This window comes from Scatophagus argus, chromosome 24 (assembly GCF_020382885.2).
Source record: "Scatophagus argus isolate fScaArg1 chromosome 24, fScaArg1.pri, whole genome shotgun sequence".
Lineage (NCBI taxonomy): Eukaryota > Metazoa > Chordata > Actinopteri > Scatophagidae > Scatophagus > Scatophagus argus.
Genome location: NC_058516.1, coordinates 5,557,493 through 5,571,974, shown reverse-complemented (window position 1 = coordinate 5,571,974; position 14,482 = coordinate 5,557,493). Strand labels below are relative to the sequence as shown.

General features: G+C 42.0%; 2 protein-coding genes across 6 annotated transcripts in view; one reads left to right on the top strand and one right to left on the bottom strand.

Moving 5' to 3' along the window:
- The first annotated feature begins 79 nt into the window (after window positions 1-79).
- Window positions 80-9,523, top strand: LOC124055282 (chloride intracellular channel protein 4). 3 transcript variants are annotated; one of them, XM_046381926.1, is made up of 7 exons: window positions 80-656; window positions 744-2,711; window positions 7,429-7,538; window positions 7,846-7,971; window positions 8,169-8,275; window positions 8,511-8,692; window positions 8,834-9,523. In XM_046381926.1, exons 1-7 carry the CDS (start codon window positions 153-155, stop codon window positions 8,993-8,995), a joined length of 3,159 nt encoding a protein of 1,052 aa, XP_046237882.1. In that variant the 5' UTR covers window positions 80-152; the 3' UTR covers window positions 8,996-9,523. The 3 variants fall into 3 exon arrangements, with proteins under 3 accessions (XP_046237882.1, XP_046237881.1, XP_046237880.1); XM_046381925.1 differs by lacking the exons at window positions 80-656; window positions 744-2,711 and adding an exon at window positions 5,164-5,202; XM_046381924.1 differs by lacking the exons at window positions 80-656; window positions 744-2,711 and adding an exon at window positions 6,249-6,549.
- Window positions 6,794-14,482, bottom strand: part of urp2 (urotensin II-related peptide) — a 47,085-nt gene continuing 39,396 nt past the window's right edge. The window contains exons 3-8 of one of the 3 annotated variants that reach the window (XR_006842599.1): window positions 14,236-14,270; window positions 13,324-13,483; window positions 13,002-13,196; window positions 8,794-8,968; window positions 8,503-8,715; window positions 6,794-7,957 (exon numbers count right to left, since the gene is read on the bottom strand). Coding sequence is in view for 2 of the 3 variants with exons in the window: in XM_046381929.1 (XP_046237885.1) it covers window positions 13,165-13,196; window positions 13,324-13,483; window positions 14,236-14,270 (227 nt within the window). In the remaining variant the exon portion in view is untranslated. Of the gene's footprint in view, window positions 7,958-8,502; window positions 8,716-8,793; window positions 8,969-12,057; window positions 12,369-13,001; window positions 13,197-13,323; window positions 13,484-14,235; window positions 14,271-14,482 lie in introns of those variants that run through there. The other 2 variants (XM_046381929.1, XM_046381930.1) reach the window with 2 other exon arrangements.

Genomic DNA, 14,482 nt, shown 5'->3' with positions numbered 1-14,482 from the left:
GTCTTAATATCCCCAAAATATATCTTTGCCCTTTTCTGGCACACTGGCCCATTCCACAAACTTCACATCTCGTAGAACTGTACTCTGATCCTGGAAACTTGGGCATCAAGTGTTCTTAAGTAAGTGTACCATAATTTCCTCAAACTTTTTCAATGGCTCAATCAGACTCTTGCCTAAATCCAGACCTGTCCAACAGCACCATTGTCCACAGCCCACTAGGCATCTGTTCAGACCTGGATACCCAGAAAGGAAGGGAGGATGAGGAAAGAGAAGATGAAGATGAGGAGGTGGAACTAGCAGAGGAGGTAGGGGAGGATGTTTTGATAATGGATGGAGCAGGAGAGGGGCAAGCTGAAGGAGAATGCAGAAAGCATGATGAAAGGGATGAAGTGGGGATAATCCAAGTGGCCCTGTTATCAAATGGAGTAGTAACAGACAGCGAGGAAGGAACTGAAAGACTAGAAGAAAATGGGGAGGAAGGAGTAAAAGCAGGGAATGCAGAGTGCAGAATGATAGATGAACTGACAAGAGAGAAAGAGGATGAGGGGAAGGCAGAGGAAGAGTCAAAAAGCACACAGAAAATGACTGAAAATCCAGCACTGATAAAGATTGAGAAAGGTCAAGAGCAGATGTTAGACAATGATAAAGAAAATGAAACACATAGGGAAGATGAAGAAAATAAACAAATGTTGATGGCAAGTTCAGAAACTCAGATGATGAAGGATAAGACATATGATGGAGATCATCAGGTAGCGTCCAGTACTGGTGATTCAAAGCACCTTCAGGACTCGTGTAGTCTTGCAGAAGAATTGCCAGAAAGTACACAGTTATATACTGATAATACAGAGAAAACAGAAGCTGTGATTCTTCCCACTGATGGTGAGGTAACAGAAAGAGCTGAGGATGCAACAGTAGATGAGACCCCTGTCACTACAGGGATAAATGAACAAGTCAACAATCAAGAAGCTGTCTGCCAAACCTCTACTATTAATGGCAATGGTATAGCCTCTGATACAAGTGGAATAGTCGCAGTCATGACAAATCAGACCAAACAATTAACAACTGGGAATGAAGATGAAATGAAAAACAATGACAAGGAGGACAACCCAGAATCCAGCAAGCAGGAAGTTGAGTCCATTAATAACAGCAAATGGCAACAGAAGGATTGCATAGAGGCCAAAGCTGAGGATAAGGGAGCCAACGAGTTTGTAAATGATGCTATTTCTGCTTGTGACAATGATCTAGACATAGGAAGTGAAGCAAATCAGAAAGCTGAGCAACCAGACTTTGTGCCCTCTGAAGAACCATTGCAGACAGAAGGAGGAATTGAGGAAACAAGGATGGTAGGGATCGACCAGAAGGTGCTAGAGGAAGAGCAGGTGCGAGAGGTTTGGGCTAATACTCTAACAGTGATGGACGGGAGAGGACTGAGTATGGAAGATGAGGGTACGACAGATGATAACGTTGTAAGAGAGTCACTGGTTGAGGAAGAGCACAGAGGAAGAGGTGATCTAGAAATGCAAGAAGAGAAGATCGTTCAAGTTGAAAACCAGGGAAATGAAGATCTTCCCAAACCAGTACTGCACTGTGTGGAGGAGGTACCTTTAGACACACAACAAGATGTGGATTTAGACCAGGTGGAGGAGGCCTTTGAACTGGAGGAAGGGGGTGAAGTTGAAGCTGATAAACCAGGAGTTGAGTTTATATCAGAGGAAAATGAGTCCACAACAGAAGAGGGGGGTGGTTTTCAAGAACATCCTTCCCAGCTCTTCAAAGAAACAGAGGCAGACTTGGGAGAAAACTCGAGAGAACCACTAAGAGAAGAGGCACTTGCAAAAGATGAGAAGGGAGAAGGAGGAGGAGGAGGAGAAGAAGCAATGGAGGCAGAGGTGGAGATGGCAGAAGAGCCTGTGACTGTTTTAGATGATGAGATTGAAGACATAGAGGAGAGTCCATGTACAGAACTTGAAGAAAAGAAGCTCGCCAACATTACAGCCCCTCCTGAAAACACCACAATTGATAAAAAGGATGGAGAGTATCAAGAACTGCAAGAAGACAAAACTGAGCTTGAGAAGGACAATGATAAGAAACAGAAAGATGGAAAAGTGGAGGCAGAGAAGGATGAGAAGACAAAAGATGACAACAGAGAGGAAGATTTAGATAGTAATGAAAAAGTTAAAGGACTGAGGCAAGCAATGGAAAATGGGATCTTGAGTCCTGAGCCGCAGCTGCTCAGGAAAGAAGAATGGGAGACAGCAAGGGTGCTGTCACCCAGGAGAAAAGATGATGACTGGATTAAAAAAGAAAAACCAGAGGAAGAGAGAGCACTAGAAGTGAAAGACTGGAGGAAAGAACTGAAGCCTGTGAAAAAAGACATCTGGGAATCTGAAAGGGGAAGAAAAGATTGGGTGAAGAAGGAAACAGGGCCAGAAGAGAAAAGTCCACCAAGGAAGGAGGACTGGATAAAGGAGCTGAAGTCAGTGATCAAAGATGAATCCCTGCCCAAAAAGAGGGATGAGCAGGTGAAGAAAAAGCGAGTGGTGCTGTTAGAGGATGGACATTCATATTTTCCTCAGAGGGAAGAGATAAATGAAAAGAGAGAGGAAGTGAAACTGATCTCCCATAAGAGGGTGGAGAGCCCATTGCCTCCTGTGTGCAGGGACAGCAGAACACCCCAAGACCAGGACTACAAGATCTCACTCTATGTCAAGGTAATAAACCATACGAGTCAATAACTCTTCATATATGCTGTGAAAACCAAGGCTTTCTCCATTGTTCTTTGCTCAAAGAAACAGACCACAAAAGTTTTCAATGGTTAGAGCACCTTAAAATGACATCATGAAACTGTATCTATATTGATTAAAAACTTAAGTCGTATCAGGGAACTCGAGTCAATACACAACTTTGAAATTATAGTAAAAGTATAACAGCCTAGTCTAATCTAGTTCCTTAAAATGTTCTCATTTAGGAAGAAAATTTGATAAATTGCTCAATGTTTGGAAACAGAGCAGTGGTGTAAACCAGTGAGTTAACGTACTGTACAACCTTTAATGAAGCATGTCGAGATGCTACCAGTGTTTGCGGCCCTTTACTCAAACTGGACTTACTCTTAAATGGACTCTGTGCAGGATTAAATTGATTTATGCAGTACTGAATGTATTCTGAGCATTAAAATTTTTTGGGCAGAACAGAAGATAGCCTGATGAGCTGGGCCAACTGCAGCCGAGTGGCAGCACAGCAGCATGTTTTGGCACTCAAGGCCAAAATGTGATCCGGCTCAGATTCTGCTTTGAGTCCAAGATTTTAAGAAATGTTGATTTGGGCCAGTTTGGACTGTGAACAAAAATGTTCCAATTAGCAGCACATGAACAGCTCCGGACCACTGAACTTGGAACAGTTGTTGAGCATCATTCATCAGGATGCTGGCATGACCAGTGAACACGAACGCAGGATTTATGCCACTGGTGAGCCGAGCCATTTTGGCTATGGGAGTATGGACACAAGCCAAAACAGGCAGCCTCGTGGCATACCTGAGTGACAACACACAGGGCTGTCAAAGTCACTGTAACCTACAACAAACCAAAGGAACACAATGCAAAAGACACTTAACAACTGAAGCCAAATGTTATATCATTTATGGTATATTGGTGTTAGGCAGATGGCTTCATGTGCTGCCACAGACCTTGTGAGCCACATCTGTGGATTATCTTGAATAATCTGGTCATGATTTTTGCAAAGAGACACTGATGTTGAGTTTTTCAAATATATTTTTTGGACCTTTGAGCACCACAAGCAAAGTGCCATCAAGTATGATTATATTCAAGGCAAGATCAACATTCCTAGAGCTACAGATACCTCCAAACACCACAACGGCTGTGTAAATCACAGTTACTTCTTGTCCTCATATTACAACCCTGCTGATGTGATGCGGCTGTCTTTGGCATAGATGCTGTCCTTATTGGCACATAATCTTGTGAGCATGTGTGTGTGTGTGTGTGTGTGAGAGAGAGAGAAAAAGAGAGACAGAGAGAGATAGTGAGTGAGAGAGAAACTCCACCTTGATCTGCTCACCTTATCCCATTAAGACAGTGATATCCTAATCCATCAGGCATGGTAGCCTACATTGCTCTATGCATGCAATTCTTAAGGTTATATACAAAACAATAGGAACACACTATACTATCCCATTTTCCATGCTCTACATGAGTGTGCATAAATGGCGATGCATGTGTCATCTTAACCTGCACACATACACAGAGGTCGATTTTGCCCTCTGGCTGAGCAGCACATTCCTAACTGTGGCGAGAACAAAAGAGGGCAGCCTTCAGAAAGGTTTAATGCCAAGAAAAAATGCACCAATATCTGAGAGCCCTTTCATGCATACACACAGCAAGGCCTGTCCTACGTGGGAGCTCACATTCAAACAATGGCTTCCTTTGTGAGGGACTCTGTTGGCAGCACAGCCTGAGGTAGATGGAAATATTATGGAAAGGGTTCAAGCATCCTTCTGTGTCACTGGACTGAAGAACTTGCACACAATTATGTACCAGTAAGTGCCTCGAGAGGATTTTACTGAGTAGCTCTTTAAAAATGATGATTACAATACACAAGACTATTCTGAATTGTCAGAAATACAGTATAGTTCCTTCTCTGTCACTGTGACACTCCAGTGGAGCTACTTTTAGTTTAGCAATGACGGAGAAACAGTGCTATGCTGCTGCTGCCGCCAGTAGCATGCAGGCTTAATCTCTACATTCTCACTCTGTAAGCTGATTAGCCTGCTGTTTGGAGAGCTCTGGGCACAGTGTTACTGGAAACAGCACACAACTCCCCTCAAACCAAACACTGCATGTACATAATGTTCAATAGCTTGGAAACAAACTCAACAAGGAGGACTGATAAAGGTTAACTGGGTTTTGATACATAGGGCTGATACAGGGCATTTATTGAAAACTTTTCCACTCACTGTGGTCCACTGCTGATCTGCTGACCTGAGCTGTCCCTGACTTATTCTCTGGCTCAGCCTCACCCCCCTGCCGGGTCCCTCTTGCTGTGGATTTGAGCCTTAATTGGACTTTTTCACGGACCTACTTTCTTAATGCACTTACTAACTAAAACACATACACTATAACTCTACTCTTGGAATATGCATGTACCGTATGTTTATATTTTGCCCTTTCAACTTCACTCACTTCAATCAAGGTGAGTGTTCTCACCTTATATGCTGTATTTTAATCGGGAAAGGCAAAAAGTAACAAGAATGCAGAAGCTTTATGTGATATGACCGACATTGACCCCTAGATTTAAAGGGATCAAGCCCTGGAGTCCCCAGCAGTGATTAGTATTTTTCACTAGAGAGCTTTAGTGGTACATCTACAGTGGTCTACACTATTTTCTCCTGGTGTTTGGACTTCTAATAATTTGAATTTACAAGTGTATTGACTGCTTCATGTGCAGTCTGTCATGTAAGAAAAAATCACTTTGGGTGTATTCAGCGTGGAAATAAAGGGGAGCAAACAAAAGAGACATCTCAGCTGCTGTGGGTGTGAAAAACATCTTCAGAGATTCCACTGCTGCCCACTCTTCTGAAAAAAGAAGCCACTCTTCTACGGTTCTGTGCTTCGCAGCTTCGCACAAACACTGACCTCATGTCAGATTATGATGGTTAAGGCCCGGTCACAGGAGCACGGAGAAAGTCCTGTGTGGTCTGCATGCTTGAATCTCGGTGACATTGGGATAGTGAGCAATGTAGCAGCTGAAGCAAAGACAGGCAGGGAACATGACAGCACTATTTAGTCTCTCTGAACTTGGATTTTCTCTGTTCTGTGATGTTTACTCCTCCAGGCATTTAGTTGTCAGGTCTAACTGCCAAGAGGAAGCACAAAGTTAATTAAAAATTTTACTTTTGACCCCTGTCTGTTATTCCAAAGCTCTGTCAAGACAGCTTGTGATTGGTCAAAGAATTGCCTGTGATTGATTTGTTGTTAAAGCTGGTGTGACTGGGTCTTTATTCTAAAAACGAACACCAGAAAGAAAAACAGTGACAAAAGATAAATTAACCATTTCTGCTTTTGTAACCAAACGGGAGAGCTAAAGTGTTATCACGTAATAAACTCTGATTAACACAGACATTATCAGTTCAGACTGGGTTCAATATTTGCTCTCACAAAGAGGGATTGTGTGTGGAGAAGACACTGGCATACCACAGAAAGCAGGAAAAAAAAAATCCGAGGAGGCAGATGGACAAAATGTCAGACAGACACACGGACAGACATGGTGCTGGTTAGTGGTTGTCATGGCTTTGTTGAAAGATAGCAGGACTGCGGTTAAGGACTGAATGAACACGGATTATACTATATTTGTCTTTAGCTGAATACATCACTTCGTTTTTGAGGGTAAGAAGCTGTCTGTTGGGTGTTTTTAGGGGAGTGTGAGCTTCTGTTCAACCTTCCAAGCCATTTGGTATGCTGAACCGGATTTCTCATGATGTCCCTGTATGATATTGCAGTTAAAAAATATGGCTTTCCTACGATTGAGCTGTTTGTAAAGGTAAGCAATGTCGAAAACTTCTAACTATATTCACAGAAGCAATGTTTTTTAACAGGCACTGTCAAAGCCTTTAGACACAGTATAGAGTATCTATGTATGCCAACTACAGCACAGTTAAGGGCAGGCGAATTAACTCACAAGGTCTGCGGTCAAACTGAAGTTGCTTTAACCAACATATAAGCCAGCTGCCTTCTTCTCTACAAATCATGCATGTAAGTTCAATACTAAACAGGTGGCCATATATGTGGGGAAATACTCACTCCTGCCTCTGCTGAAAGATGGTCTCGAGCATCAGACAAGCATTTCCTAATCCTTCATCTTTCTCCAGTTGTCCCCTTGATGATCTTTGACCCTCCCACTGGATGCTCTCAGTGGTTTTGATCTGGTGTTCACAGAACATTTTGAAAATAAAAACACATTTGGTGACCTCTGGGTCACGTGACACCTCGTTGACATGATCGCACCTTAACAAACACCATGGCAAATCAGCACAACACTGAAGACCATTGGACACTGTTGAAAAGCTCAGCCTTGTTTCTGTGGCTGCACTTATTCCCTTGCTGCTTATTCAGCTAATATCACAAATAAAGACTGTTTTCCTTCTTGCACTGAATTTATTTCAGGGTTTCAGTGTTGTTTTAAGTCCTGATGGATCCCTCACTCACTCTCTGACGACACAACACCAGTGGGAGAATTAACTGACTCACCAGATTTTGCTTTTAGTTTAAAATGTTTCATGCATTTTGGGAGTGCAGAGAAAATCTCATGAATATATTAGCATATGTATTGTTGTTGGAAATGATGTTGTGAGTTTGTATTTAATCCCACACTTTTGCGAATGTGTCTTGTATGTATATGCATGTGTGTGTGTTTGTATAGGCAGGAAGTGATGGGGAGAGCATTGGTAACTGCCCATTCTCTCAGAGACTCTTTATGATCCTCTGGCTTAAAGGCGTCATCTTCAACGTCACCACCGTCGACCTCAAACGGTAATATCGCCTGCTGCACACACCTATTCAGACCTGAACACAATTCTATACTACATACTTAATCCTTGTTTTCCCACTTGTATTCATTTTGTCCTGAGGAGAGAACATTTAGTGAGCAGCTTTCATTCCCTGTGTATGTAACAACAGTTAAACAACAGTCCTGAATAACAGGAAGGATGTCATAATGCCTATAATTCTGCTTCAATGACTTTAGGAGAAAGCAAACCTACATGAAATATTTGTTCTGAATTGCTGACAGTGATATCATCTTCATCCTTATTGCAGACACTTTGTTTTGTGCTTTCAGGAAGCCGGCTGACCTGCAGGACCTCGCTCCAGGAACCAACCCTCCTTTCGTGACCTTTAATGGTGAGGTCAAGGTGGATGTCAACAAGATAGAGGAGTTCCTGGAGGACAAACTGACTCCACCACGGTACAGAAAGACACAGACCCACATGAACATACATTAGTAGGCTTAAACAGGTGCAACATTTGCATACATTGACATGTGTTTCTTTTACACTAGAATGTAGAGACAGTGTAAACAAACCACTACATCTGTGAAACAAAATGGATTTTTTGAGCATCAGTAAATGCAGGAGTATTTAGATGACTTCTCTTTAACATCAGCTACCCCAGACTGGCTCCCAGACATCCTGAAGCCAACACAGCAGGCATCGATGTGTTCGCCAAGTTTTCAGCTTACATCAAAAACCCACGGAAAGACACCAACGACGGTGAGAGAATAAGAGAGAGAGCGAGAGAGAGAGAATGTCTGTGTGTGACGGCTAGCTTCAGTTCAGTACAGTTTTGTTTAGATGGCGTCTGTGTTGTTGAAGTCAGAGTGCCAAGAATAATTTAGGGGATTTAATTTTTATTTTTAAGGTCATGTGTTATCATATTCATCCCATTCATCCGAAACAGGGCGCAGTCATATCACCCGTGCTACTCTTTCGCTTTGTACCTCTACAGCCTTAGAAAAAGCCTTGCTGAAGTCTCTGCGGCGTCTGGATGACTTCCTCAGGACTCCGCTGCCTGAGGAGATCGATGCTGACGCGTCAGGAGACGTGCCCGAGTCCTCCAGGAGCTTCCTGGACGGGTCTGAGCTCACCCTGGCCGACTGCAACCTGCTGCCTAAACTACACATCCTTAAGGTTCGTCCAGCCTGATTTTCAACCTGCAGAGAAGAGAGTAATCTACAAGTTTTTTAATTTTCTCTAAATTAAAAAGCGATGATAATAAACATACTCCCTACTTCTGTCAGCTCACGCCCACTTGCATTCTTCCGTTTGCAGGTTGTAGCCAAGAAATACCGTGACTTTGAGATCCCAGCAGAGATGGCAGGGGTGTGGAGGTATTTAAACTGCGCCTATCAGAGAGAGGAATTCACCAGCACCTGCCCCGCTGAGAGGGAGATCCTGTTCGCCTATCTGGATGTTGCGAAACGAATCAAATAAGAGAACAAGTGGGAAATGAAGGAGAGAATAGGGGTAAACAGGAGGGAGAAAAATCATTTTAATTAACCGTAGAGAGATTAATCATGTACATGTGTAGGCGGTACAATAAGTAGACATAACAAATAACACTGATTACCTGTTTGTATGTGCATGTGTGCATGTCTATGTGTCGACAGTATGTGTGTGTGTGTGCTCTCACAGGTTGGGTTGCACAGTCATATCTTCTAATCATTTTACAAATAATGAAAACCAGTAATTTAGAGGTGTTGCACACAAAATTCCTGATTTCTTGTTTTTATTTTTCACTATTCAGATGATGGCAGGGCCAAGTTCACTGCAAAGATAAACAAATAGCACTACGAACACGCATTACCATTCAGTATTACTATATTAGAAAGAATTTGGTCATTTTCATTGCTATGATTAACCAGTCTGAGAATCAGGTATTACTTAGGACTTAAATTTTAATGAGAAAATAATATAAAAATACACAAGGAGCTGCTATTCAAACTACTTTTAAATCATTTACATTTACATTGTGCAACTGCTGCTCCCAAAGTCCAGTTAACTCTGATAACTGATTATTTTATTTCAGTCTTGATGTTAACAATGAATCAGTAGTCAAACTGACATGAAAAATTAAAGTGTTTAATGTCAAGGCCTGACTGAGAGCCTTTTCTATTTGTACATTTTATAAACAGTTAATTGTACTGTACTGTACTGTACTGTTCACGCTCAATACTGCTACAATGACACTATTTACTCTTGTTGTGATTTTCTTTGACAGACTTATTTTATATGTAATATTACTGACTGGCTGAGTGTGGGCAAGTCTTGGTTCTGGTTGCATTAACTGAAGCCAATAACTTTCTGATTGATACTTTATTTAGCTGAACACATCTTTTTTAAAACAGTGCCTCCTGCCCTGGTATTCTACTCCTTCTATTAACAAAATAATTTGGCAGTAATTACAGGTATTGTGGGAACGTCTTAACGTGAGGGCACAATTTTTTTTCTCCCTTGTTTCACTGTTGGACAGAAGTGCTTCATTGTGTTTTTGCACCAGACTGACACTCTGATAAAAGTCCTCTAGCCATTCAGTGTTTGGCTGAGATGCACAAGTGTTATCTGCACCAAACCAACCCCAACACCAGTCTGTTGTGTTCTGGCCTTATATCCTCTCTGGGGAGAATCTTTATTAAACTGATTTTATCACTATGTTATTGCTTGTGTTGTCTCTGTGCGTCTGTCATCATTTCACAGAAGATCTGGTGTCAGTGTGGAAATGACACTAGAGTTCTGTGAGTTGTCTTTTAACATGATATATCTGGTGTACAGTGTGAACTACATATTGTTCAAGAGTAATTTACACGTATTTCCTGCATGAGGAGTACTTCACATATTGTAGCGTGAAACAGCGATCGTCAAGTCGAGGAGGTGAGTACATTTACATCCTCGAGCTGAAGTGGCTGCACTGAATCACGGCTGTCACTGTCTAAATTAGCAGTTTTTCCGCACTGGAGCACCTCTCAGTGGCGACCGAAAGCAAGATCACCAGCTCAGCTGCAATGTGCAGCATGACAAATCTGAAGCTGAAAAGCTTAATGAAAAGCTGTGAATGCAACAGAAATTTCAGAATAAAAACTTGTGTTGGACATATTATGTAGGACATATTATGAACAACCAGCACAGTCACTGCTTATAAAGCTTTCAAATGAAGTGAACACTAAAATGTGCAAAGGAGTTAAAACCTCAGATCTTACCACTCAAATTACTATTTTTGGTTTCATAAACTTGTTGTAAACAAAAATCTAAAAGTTGGGGGATCTTAGGACAAATTCAGATGGGGGCCTGTGCTCTAATTTGTGTCAATGTAGGGATCCCTGACGTGAAAAACCACTGTCCTAAAGTTATGAGCTGCCAGTAACATCAGTTGTGCAGGAGTGTGATAGAGTGTGTGAAACTGATAAATTCATTATAAAGCAACTAATTAAAATTGCATTTATGTGACACATTAAAGAACTAAAAAATAACATTTGTTTTAATTGTATTGCCAGGCTGCCATAGTTAATTATACACTGAAAAAGCAGCACACCACAGGCAAGCATTTCACAGAAAATAAGATAATTTATTCTTTTTCGCCCTCATAATCTGTTATTTTACTGCTATTTTACTGCTATTTTACTACGAACCTTTTATACTTTTACTTCGTCTTGCTGAAGTCATACGTGATGACTGCTGTTCAAAGGATCCAAAATGATTGTACGTGCAAGATCTGGTATATTTAACACACACGCACATCTAACACTCGAGCATGTGCAGACACACGCTCTCATCACCGGGGCGACAGTGATGGTGGGCCGCGGGGAAACCCTCTGGATGTAATGACCCACAGTTTGCACACCCAGACAGCAAACACTCACAGCTCAAACACCATAGAAACATCCAGAGGAGGAATGTCCCTCTGTTCACATCGTGCTGCTGTGAACTAATAACACTGGGTAGAGTCACACTTCAAACAGCACTACTGTCGAGCGAGAGTACAAAACACAATACTGCATCAGCTTTGGAGATGAATTAATTACTTGAAGTTCGTTCATCGTTCAGCATCTGTTCTTTCAGTCATAGTCTCGGTTCAGAGCTGATGTGATCTAATATCACAGATTTATAGATTTCACTGTTTGAATGGAGCAACTGTGTTCAGTTGAACAACCTATGCTGAGTGACATGACATGACATGAACGTCCAAATTTTGCTAAATTACCTGCAGATGTTTATCCAACATGGGAATTATGTGAAAGTGCCACAAATTAGACACATCTGTTCATAGTCACTCATTGTAGAAAACTTTTGCATTTCCTGCATTTTTGTAGATTTTTGTATATATTTCTTGTACTATTGTTTTACTTTGTCCTTAAGTAAGTAATAAAACTGTTTATGCACTTTTCATGTAGAAGATAAGCTGCATCGTTCTCACTGGACGTGGTTCAGCGGGTGAGCATCAGTCTGTCTGTGTAATGAACAACTGAAGAGTGTAGGTGTGTAAAAATAAACTATCAATCTTTATTGTCACAGTGGGGATTTTGCCATGCTAGAAATAAACTTTATTTTCAAAGTCTGCATACACACATTCAAAACTTACGTGTGTCTGTCTTTCAAGGAAAAAAAATAGTGTTAACAGGAGTGTTTGTTCATGCGCCCCGACCACGAGCACACATCGTCATCTCTGACTAGTCAGTCTTGTTATTTAATGAATGAATGAAAAGGTCCGAGTCAAGGCTGGCGCCGGTGTTAGGGATGGGGGGTGGCTGTGGGGCTTTCTGTCACAGCAACAGTCTCCTAGCACTCAGATGTCAGAGGAGTTGAAGAGGGACTGAATGGAGGGTTGGATGGTTTGATAGATGAGTGGATGAAACCAAAACTCAAGCAATATGAGCATCAATACTGATGCTGAAGTTTTAACTTCTACCTGCTAACAACAAAAGTCCTTAAATTTAACTTCCAAAACTTTCATGCCAATGGTTGAGTAAGTATGAAGTTACAGCAAGCGGACAGATAGCTTAGCTTAGTTACGCCTAAAGGTCACAAAATCCAGCAAACGGCAAAAACCAAAGTGTAAAAATGACTGTGTGTGATTTTAAAGGGTGGGGGGTGTTCTTGGCTGTGAGGAAGTAAACAATTACAGCCAGCCAAGTAATCTGGAGCATAACCCCCCCCAGTGAAAACACAACTTGCTACACTTCAGAGCCAGACATTGAATTTAGCATAACAAAGCAAACCAGCAAATCCGGCTACATTCAAAGGTAAGTAAGTAAGCAACATGTTATGTCTTGTTTCAAGCGACACTAATAAGCTTTTGGGGTGCAGGTTGTGTCTTAATGCTTAGCTAGGCTAAGCAGCTGTGGCCTTATGTTTACCATATGGAAAGGAAAGTGGAGTCAATCTCTCATTTAATACCTTCAAATCACAGCCAAGCTACTGAATGCACATCGTTAGGAGTACTCACAGTGTATCTCTAAATAGCCATTTTTCTGGATGGATGGATGAACGGATGGATGGATGGATGGATGGATGGATAGTGATGGAGCAGATGGAGGGAGGAGACAGAAAGGCTGGGAGAGTGTGGAGGGAGACCAGCGGTGGAAAGCTCAACACTGACTGAGAGATGATCAGTTCTGGGAGCAGTACTTCCAGAAACACACTGTGGGAGTGAGAGAAGAAAGAAGAAAATTTGGTTAGAAAACTGTTTCAGTGCTTAAATCATCACTGTGAATTTTTCACATCTTGAATAAAAATGGAAAGGCAAAGCTCCAGCTCCTGACTTTCACCTCTTTTGTTGGTCTTCCTGGTCTGAGGTGGGAGGGACTTCTTGAAGTTTCGACCCGTCAGACTGGGAACCATGACATCTGCACTTGCTCTGGATACAGTGCTGTTGACTGCTGCTGGGGCCACAGTAGTGGGCTTCAACCCCCCCTCGACAGCAAGAAGCTTGAACCACAGCAGGAAAAGAAAGAACAGAGAGGAGAGGAGGTGATTAGTTAAACTGCTGCACTGCCTGAATCCTCCTGAACCTTTCACGAAAGCAACAACACAAAACATCCTTAGCTGATAGCATCCTTTCTCCAGCCCTTGGACTCCATCCATCCATCCATTTTCTATACCGCTTATCCGTCAGGGTCGTGGGAGAGCTGGAGCCTATCCCAGCTGACTACGGGCGAGAGGCGGGGTACACCCTGGACTGGTCGCCAGTCAATCGCAGGGCCAACACACAAAGACAGACAACCATACACTCTCACACTCACACCTAGGGACAATGTAGAGCAGCCAATTAACCTAATGTGCATGTTTTTGGTATTGTGGGAGGAAGCCGGAGTACCCGGAGAAAACCCACGCAGGCACAGGGAGAACATGCAAATTCCACATAGAAGGGCCCAGACCGGGATTCGTACCTGGAACACTCTTGCTATGAGGCGGCCCTTGGACTCTTTTTTATTTAAACAGTTGTATCATTTTTTAAATATTTTATGCAGTCACCTCTTGTACAGGCTGGTACTGTGTACAACATGAAGCATTCTTAGCTTGGAAGCCCCTTTGATATATAAACAAGGTTTACTTCACCCTTGGTAAAAATCTAAAAGTCCTTCTTAGCTTACAAGGTTTCAAATAAAACTACCAATTTACCAAAAAGATTTGTTTGTTTTTTTTAATTTATGAGTGCCAAGTATTTTGCAGGAACTTACCACTTTATTTTTTCTTCCTGAATTTCTGCCATTTGCTGAAATGAAAAACCAAACAGGCTTTAGTGAAAAGGCCACTGATGAAGAACAGTACAGTGGCTCATATCTGGGTTTGTGAGGAGAAAAAGAGACAACAGATAATCCAAAAGTGAATGTGATCATTCCTTAATAAACTTGATGTCTCCCAGGTGCATGCTGGGATAGTTTCCAGTGGAGCTGCTAAATGGCTTAAGTTATACTGGTTGACCAG

Excerpts from the sequence above, each read along its gene's own strand:
- LOC124055282 (XM_046381926.1), top strand. The coding sequence starts at position 153 with ATGGCTCAATCAGACTCTTGCCTAAATCCAGACCTGTCCAACAGCACC. Across the intron at positions 7,972-8,168 it reads GACAAACTGACTCCACCACG|CTACCCCAGACTGGCTCCCA; the intron begins GTACAGAAAGAC and ends CTTTAACATCAG. Across the intron at positions 8,693-8,833 it reads CTAAACTACACATCCTTAAG|GTTGTAGCCAAGAAATACCG; the intron begins GTTCGTCCAGCC and ends TTCCGTTTGCAG.